Genomic DNA, 8,454 nt, shown 5'->3' with positions numbered 1-8,454 from the left:
GCCTCACCTGGACGTCGGGCTGTACCTGCCCCTCACTTGTGTGCTCACCTGTGTGCTCCTCTGTGCTCCGCTGTGCTCACCTGTGTGCTCCCCTGTGCTCACCCATGCTCACCTGTGCTCACCTCTGTGCCCACCCGTGCTCACCTGTGCTCCCCTGTGCCCACCTGTGTGCAGGTGCTGTACCAGCCCATCCCCTCGGAGCCGGGGCAGCCTCACCTGGACGCGGGGCCGTACCTGCGGGTGCTGGAGGCCATCGACGGGCGGGTCCCACCTGAGGAGCGCGGGGACGTCCTGGTTTTCCTCAGCGGGGCCGCCGAGATCCAGCAGGTGCTGGGCCCCGCCCAGGTGTACGCCCGCCACACCCAGCGCTGGGTCGTGCTGCCCCTGCACAGCGGCTTACCTGCCGAGCAGCAGGACAAGGTGAGCATGGGTGGGGTCACAGGTGTGGTTTTGGGGGGGTCACAGGTGTGTTTGGGGGTCACAGGTGTGTTTTTGGGGTCCCTGCACAGCAGCTCACCTGCTGAGCAGCAGGACAAGGTGAGCCTGGGGGGGTCACAGGTGTGTTCTGGGGGGTCACAGGTGAGGTAGGACTCGTCCCCTGGGCGTTCAGGTGAGGGGGGAGACTCATCCCCTGGGTCTCCCAGGTGTTTCTGGGGTGCGACCCCACCCTCCCCAGGTGCTCTCAGGTGTGTCTCCCCTGGCAGGTGTTCCACCTGCCCCCCCCAGGTGTGCGGAAGTGCATCCTGGCCACCAACATCGCCGAGACCTCGGTGACCATCGACGGCATCCGCTTCGTTGTGGACTCAGGTAATGGCCCCGCCCTGCTCACCTGGGCTCAGGTAACGGCCCCGCCCTTCACACCTGAGGGGGAGTTGGACACCTCCGTGTTCCTGCGGGTGTGCACACACACCTGTGCAGGTGAAGAGCCTGGGGCTGGGTCAGACAGGTGAGAGGGGGTTGGAAAGCTCTGGGCTCTGCCAGGTGTGCACACCTGTGCCCAGGTGAGGTGAAGGAACTCAGGTCCAGGTGAGGTGGTTGTAGGAGCTGTGGCTCACCTGGGCTCAGCGTTGGGCAGTACCAGGGCCCTGGGGTGAGATCTGCCCCTCCCTGCCCACCTGAACCGCTCACCTGTGTGCCTCACCCGTGCCTCACCTGTGCCCAGGTGAGCTGAAGGAACTCGGGGACAGGTGAGGGGGCCACAGGAGCTGTGGCTCACCTGGGCTCAGCGCCGAGCAGCGCCAGGGCCCTGGGGTGGGATCTGCCCCTCCCTGCCCACCTGGGCCTCACCTGAGCGCCTCACCTGTGCGCAGGTAAGGTGAAGGAGCTCAGGTACGACGGGCAGGCCAAGGTGCAGCGGCTGCAGGAGTCGTGGATCAGCCGCGCCAGCGCCGAGCAGCGCAAGGGCCGCGCCGGCCGCACCGGGCCCGGCACCTGCATCCGCCTCTACTCCCGCGAGCAGCTGCACACCTTCGCCAGGTACCCCCAGCCCGAGATCCAGAGGGTGGCCCTGGACTCCCTGGTGCTGCAGGTGAGCTCACCTGAGCGACTTGAGAGGGGAGGGGTGGGGGAGATGAGAGATCAGGTGTGCTGGTAGTGCCAGGTGAGTCCGGGACCTCACCTGTGCTGGGTCTGGGGGGAATTTGAGGGGTTTTGGGGGTAGAACGTGGTCAGGTAGGTGAGGAGGGGAAAAGGGTGGCCCAGGTGAGTCTGGGGCCTCACCTGTGCTGGGTCTGGGGGGGGTTTTGGGGGTAGAACGTGGTCAGGCAGGTGAGGAGGGGAAAAGGGTGGCCCAGGTGGGTCAGGGGCCTCACCTGTGCTGGGTCTGGGGGAGTTTTGGGGGGAGAGCATGGTCAGACAGGTGTAGGAGGGTTTGAACACCTCTGGGCTCACCCATGTGTGCACACCTGTCCAGGTACTGGTACTGGGGGATCCAGGTGAGTCAGGGACCTCACCTGTGCTGGGGGATTTGGGGGGAGAACACGGTCAGACAGGTGGTGGGGGGGGTGGGGCTCACCCAGGTGTGCACACACACCTGTGCGGGTGAAGAGCCTGGGGCTGGGTCAGACAGGTGAGAAGGGGTGGGGCTCACCCAGGTGTGCACACCCACCTGTGCAGGTGAAGAGCATGGGCCTGGGGGACCCGCGGACGTTCCCATTCCTGGAGGCCCCGCCCCCCGCCAGCCTGGCCACGGCGCTCAGGTACCTGCAGGACCAGGGGGCCCTGGATGAGCATGAGAACCTGACCCCCATCGGGCACCTGTTGGCTCACCTGCCTGTCGACGTAGTGGTGGGTGAGTACTGCGGGCACACCTGGGCTCACCTGAGCTCACCTGGTCTCACCTGAGCTGACCTGAACTCATGTGAGATTACCTGAGCTCACCTACCCTCATCTGAGCCCACCTGAGCTCCCTGTCCTCACTTGAACTCATCTGAGCCCATCTGAACTCACTGCCCTCACCTGAGCTCAGCTACTCTCACCTGAACTCACCTGCCCTCATCTGAGCCCACCTGAGCTCACTGCCCTCACCTGAACTCACCTGAACTTACCTGAACTCATCTGAGCCCACCTGGACTCATTTGAGCTTACCTGAACTTACCTGAGCTCACCTGAGCCCACCTGAGCTTGGTGCCATCACATGAGCTTACCTGAGCTTACCTGCTCTCACCTGAGCTCACCTGAACTCCCGTGAGCCCGCTTGAACTCATCTGAGCTCACCTGAGCCCACCTGAGCTTAGTGCTGTCCCCTGAGCTTACCTGAGCTCACCTGCCCTCACCTGAGCTCACCTGCCCCCATCTACCATCACCTGAGCTCACCTGAGCTCACCTATCTGCCATAGGGGCGGGACAAAGGGTGGGGAGTGTCACCTGCCCCCCCTCACCTGTGCCCAGGTAAGGCGGTGGCCATGTTGTCCCTTGTCTCAGCTGCCCTTTGCTCACCTGTGCCCAGGTAAGGTGCTGGTCCTGGGCTCCCTGCTTCACCTGTCCGAGCCCACCCTGACGGTGGCGGCCGCCCTGAGCGTCCCCTCCCCCTTCCTGCGCCCCGCCCACAGCGGGCACACCTGGGCCGACGCCCGGCGGCACCTGGAGAGCCCCCACGGGGACCCCCTGACGCTGCTCAACCTCTTCAACCAGTGGCTGCAGGTGAGACTCACCTGGGCACAGGTTGGGGGGGGGAAGTTGGGGGTTCAGATGCCCCCCAGGTGTGCCCAGGTCACCTGGGGGGCAGGTGGGGCACAGGGGGGGTGAGGGAGAGTCAGGGTTTTGAGGGTTCAGATGCCCCCCAGGTGTGCCCAGGTAAAGCACAGGTGGGGTGGTTTTTGGTGGGGCTGGTCTGGGGGGTTCAGGTGCCCACCAGGTGTGCCCAGGTGGGTTGGTTTGAGGTGGGGTTGGTCTGGGGGGTGCAGGTGCCCACCAGGTGTGACCAGATGTGCCCGGGTGGGTTGGTTTGAGGTGGGGCTGGTCTGGGGGTTCAGGTGCCTCCCAGGTGTGCCCAGGTGTGCCCGGGTGTGGTGGTTTGAGGTGGGGCTGGTCTGGAGATTCAGGTTCCCCCCAGGTGTGCCCAGGTGGAGTTGGTTTGAGATGGGGCTGGTCTGGGGGGGTGCAGGTGCCCCCCTGGTGTGCCCAGGTGTGACCAGGTGTGCCCAGGTGAAGGCCGAGCGCCGCGGGAGCTCCCGCCAGTGGTGCCGCCGTCGGGGGGTGGCCGAGCACCGGCTCTACGAGATCGCCGACCTGCGGCGCCAGTTCCAGGTGAGGCAACACCTGCCCAGGTGCTCACTTGTCCCCTCACCTGCCCAGGTGCTCACCTGTGTGCTCACCTGTCCTTTCACCTGTCTGGGCCCTTACCTGTCCCCTCGTTTGTTCACTCACCTCTCCAGTCACCTGTCCAGGTGCTCTCCTATCTAGGTTCTCACCTGTCCAGGAACTCACCTGTCCACAAACTCACCTGTCCAGGCCCTCACCTGCCCGCTCACCTGTGCAGGCACTCACCTGTCGGGGCACTCACCCATCCAGTCTGGGCCCTCACTTGTCCCCTCACCTGACCGCTCACCTGTCCAGGCCCTTACCTGCCCACTGACCTATGGCCACGCCCTCACCTGGCCAGGTGAGCCCCTCCTGCCTCACCTGTCCCCTGCCTCCAGGAGCTGCTGCAGGAGCACGAGCTGCTGGAGGAAGGTTCCGGAAGGTCCGAGCAGCGCCGGGCGGGGCGGCGGGAGCGGCACCTGCTGAGCCACGCCCAACGCGCAGGTGAGCGGCACCCGCAGGTGCTGCGGCTGCACCTGCACGACGAGGAGGAGGAGGAGGAGGAGGAAGAGGACACCTGGGAGAAGGGCGGCGTCGACATCCGGGTGAGCCCCTCACCTGTGCTGGGTGGGGCCTTGTGAGCGTCCAGGTGAGCCCCTCACCTGTGCTGGGTGGGGCCTTGTGAGTGTCCGGGTGAGCCCCTCACCTGTGCTGGGTGAAGCCTTGTCAATCCAGGTGAACCCCTCACCTGTGCTGGGTGGGGCCTTGTGAGCGTCCAGGTGAGCCCCTCACCTGTCCTGGCACCTGTAATCCGGGTGAGCCCCTCACCTGTGCTGGGTGAGTCCCTCACCTGTCCTGGCACCTGTAATCCAGGTGAGCCCCTCACCTGTGCTGAGTGGGGCCCTATGAGTGTCCAGGTGAGCCCTTCACCTTTGGGTGCTCAGGTGACGCTCACCTGTGCCATGTAGCACCTTCTCACTGCCCAGGTGACCCTCACCTTTGGGTGCCCAGGTGACACTCACCTGTCCCAGGTGGGGCTCTCTCAATACCCAGGTGACGTTCACGTGTGCCAAGTGGCGCCGTCTCCATGCCCAGGTGACGCTCACCTGTGTCAGGTAGCACCCTCTCACTGCCCAGGTGACCCTCACCTGTTCGTCCCGCAGGACGTCCGGTTCCAGCTGCGCCACGACCCTTCGGAGCTGCGGCTCACCTGTGGGGCTCACCTGGCCCCGCCCCAGGTGGCCCTGCTGGGGCTGGTGCTGGCCCGGGGTCTGTACCCACAGGTGGCCCTGCCCGACCCCCTCAACGGCGCCCGGCGCGACTCCGAGCAGGTGAGAACCCCTCACCTGGGCACAGGTGAGTCACCCTTCACCTGTGCCAACTCACTTGTGTGCTCTCACCTGTAACCCCTCACCTGTGCTAACTCACCTGTTCCCTCTCACCTGTGACCCCTCATCTGTGCAACTCACTTGTCCCCTCTCACCTGTGCCCTCTCACCTGTGACCCCTCACCTGTACCAACTCACCTGTGCTTTCTCACTTGTGACCCCTCACCTGTGCCAACTTACCTGTCTTCTCTCACCTGTGACCCCTCACCTGTGCCAACTCACTTGTGCTCTCTTACCTGTGCCAACTCACCTGTTCCCTCTCACTTGTGCCCTCTCACCTGTGACCCCTCACCTGTACCAACTCACCTGTCCTGTCTTATCTGTGCTCTCTCACCTGTGACCCTTCGTCTGTGCTCTCCTTACCTGTCACCCCTCACCTGGGCACAGGTGTGGGAACCCCTCACGTGGGGACAGGTGAATCACCCCTCACCTGGGCACAGGTGTGGGAACTCCTCACCTGGGGACAGGTGAGTGACACCTTCAGGTTTGTGACAGGTGAGGGAGCCCTCAGATGTGTGACACCCCAGGTGTGTGATCCCCCTGTCACCTGCGCAAAAGGTGGGGGACCCCCTCACTTGTGCCACCAATGTGGTCCCCCCCTCACCTGTCCCACAGGTGTGGGACTCCCTTCACACACCTGTGTCCCCCCTGAGCAGGTCTGTGGCCCCCCCACCTGTCCCCCCCTCACCTGTCCCTCACCTGTCCCCCAGGTGTTCCACACCCGGGCCCAGCAGGGCGTGGCCCTTCATCCCACCGCAGTCTTCGCCTCCCGCCCGGAGCTGCTGCAGCCCCAGGGGGGCCCAGGTGAGACCCCCGGACACAGGTGAGACCCCCAAACACAGGTGAGACCCCCAGGTGAGACCCCAAACCCCAGGGGGCCCAGGTGAGACCCCCCAAACACAGGTGAGACCCCTCAAACCAGGTGAGACCCTTCCAGACCCCAGCACAGGTGAGACCCCTCCAGACCCAAGGGGGGCCCAGGTGAGACCCCCCCAAACCAGGTGAGACCCCCAAAATCCAGGTGAGACCCTATAAACACAGGTGAGACCCCAAAGTCCCAGGGGTGGGCACGGGTGAGACCCCCAAACACAGGTGAGACCCCCAGGTGAGCCCCCAAACCCCAGAGGTGCCCAGGTGAGACCCCCAAACCCAGATGAGACCTTTCCAGACCCCAGCACAGGTGAGACCCCTGCAGACCCAAGGGGGGCCCAGGTGAGACCCCCCAAAATCCAGGTGAGACCCTCTAAACACAGGTGAGACCCCAAAGTCCCAGGGGTGGGCACAGGTGACTCTCCCAAACCCAGGTGACCCCCCCAGAGCCAGGTGAACTGCCCAGGTGAGCCCCCAAACGTGGGGGATTTCAGAGGGGCACAGGTGACCCCCCAGGTGACCCCTCCGTGTCCCCCCAGGTGAGCCCAACCCCCACCACCAACTCGTGGCCTTCGTGTCGCTCCTGGAGACCACCCGGCCCTACCTGCTCACCTGCCTGCGCGTCCCCGCCCTCCAGGTGAGTCCTGAGCCCCTCAGGTGTGTCCCGTCCCCACAGGTAACTTCACCTGGGCCCCCTTCCCCTCACTTGTCTCCCCCCTCACCTGTCACCTCACCTCTCCCATGTGTCCCTTACCTGTCCCCCAATCTCACTTGTCCCTCACCTGTCCCACCTGTCCCTCACCTGTACCCTCATCTCACCTGTTCCTCACCTGTCCCCCCATCCCACTTGTCCCTCTCCTGTCCCTCCTTCACCTGTCCCTCACCCATCACACTTGTCCCTCTTACCTGTGCCTCACCTGTCCCACCTGTTCCTCCCCTGTTCCCCCATCTCTCCTGACCCTCACCTGTTCCACTTGTCCCCCCATCCCACCTGTCTTTCACCTGTCCCTTCCTCTTACCTGTTCCTCACCTGTCCCACCTGTTCCTCACCTGTTCCTCACCTGTTCCTCACCTGTTGCTCACCTGTCCCAGGTGCTGTTGCTGTGCAGCCGCTCCCTGGACACCTGCGGGCCCCGCCTGGTGGCCGACGGGTGGCTCGAGGTCACCTTTGAGGACGCCCAGGTGAGCCAGCGCCTGCTGGGCGTGGCCGTGCACCTGAGGCTCACCTGGGACCGGCTCCTGGAGCGGCTCCTGAGCGGGGGAGGGGACCGGCCCCGCCCCACCGAGGTGTCGGAGCTCACCTGGGGGCTCCTGGAGTTCCTCGATGAGCAGGTGAGGGGGGTTACCTGGCACAGGGGAGGGGGGTTACCTGCCACAGGTGAGGGGGGTTACCTGGGACAGGTGAGAGGGCACCTGAGACAGGTGAGGGGAGACCTGGGTAAACAAGTGAAGGGGTGGGGGGTACCTGAGGAGGGTGGGGTTACCTGGGCAGGCAGGTGAGGGGGTACCTGGATGAACAGGTGAGGAGGGTGGAGGGTGGGGTTACCTGGGCAGCTTCTCTGTTCCCCCTCCCTACCAGGTGCCATCTCACCTGTGCCCCCTCACCTGTGCCCACAGGTGCCGTACCAGCTGCGCCAGCTGACGCCGCTGCAGCGCCAGCACCTGTACGTGGGGCCTCACCTGGGCCCCGCCCCCTCCCCTCACCTGCAGCGCCTCTTCCCGGGGACTCACCTGGAGCCCGACCAGGTGAAGGGCGGGACCAAGGTCACCGAGTTCCTCACCTGGGGATGCCTGGCGGTGAGTGAGTCCTCACCTGTGCCCTCTCACCTGTCTCCTCTCACCTGTGCCCTGTTACCTGTGACCCCTCACCTGTGCCAACTCATCTGTGACCTCTCACCTGTGCCCTCCTTACTTGTGCCTTCTCACCTGTGCTCTCTCACCTGTCTCCTCTTCCTTGTGCCTTCTCACGTGTACGCTCCTTACCTGTGCCACCTCACCTGTGACCTCTCACCTGTACCCTCTCACTTGTCTTCTCTCACCTGTGCCATTTCACCTGTGCCCTCCTCACCTGTGCCCCCTCACCTGTGCCAATTCATCTGTGACTCCTCACCTATCTCCTCTCACCTGTGCTCTCTCACTCGAACCCCCTCACTTGTGCCCTCTCCTGTTTCACCTGCCTCACCTGCCTCACCTGTCCTACCTGTGCCTCACCTGTGCCCACCTGTGCCCGCAGAGTGAGCCCGACCTGTTCGGGCCGTGCCTGCGGCGCTTCTGGACCTGCCCCAGGTGTCACCTGCACCTGCCTCTGACGGGCCCCGAGCGCCGCCGCCACCAGGGCACCTGTGGGGCACCTGAGGGCACCGGGGGGTCACCTGAGGGCACCTGCACCGAGGACACCTGTGCCAAGAGCACCTGTGCAGAGGGCACCTGGTCACCACCTGAGGACACCTGTGCAG

General features: G+C 64.7%; 1 protein-coding gene across 1 annotated transcript; it reads left to right on the top strand.

Moving 5' to 3' along the window:
- Positions 1-57: 57 nt before the first annotated feature.
- DHX34 (DExH-box helicase 34) lies at positions 58-8,448 on the top strand (the record flags this gene model as incomplete). The annotated part of the gene is made up of 13 exons (XM_027632045.1): positions 58-420; positions 705-807; positions 1,311-1,528; positions 2,116-2,290; positions 2,948-3,141; positions 3,646-3,747; positions 4,140-4,346; positions 4,905-5,072; positions 5,839-5,932; positions 6,538-6,635; positions 7,091-7,330; positions 7,616-7,795; positions 8,232-8,448. Coding segments are annotated over 13 exons (2,359 nt in total), but the record flags the coding sequence as incomplete, so codon positions are not given.
- Between the last annotated feature and the right edge of the window lie 6 nt (positions 8,449-8,454).

The sequence above is a fragment of the Corapipo altera genome, unplaced genomic scaffold, assembly GCF_003945725.1.
Source record: "Corapipo altera isolate COAL_440 unplaced genomic scaffold, ASM394572v1 61172, whole genome shotgun sequence".
NCBI classification, from domain to species: Eukaryota; Metazoa; Chordata; class Aves; order Passeriformes; family Pipridae; genus Corapipo; species Corapipo altera.
Note: the sequence above shows the minus strand (reverse complement) of the source record. Positions and strands in the feature narration are given on the sequence as shown.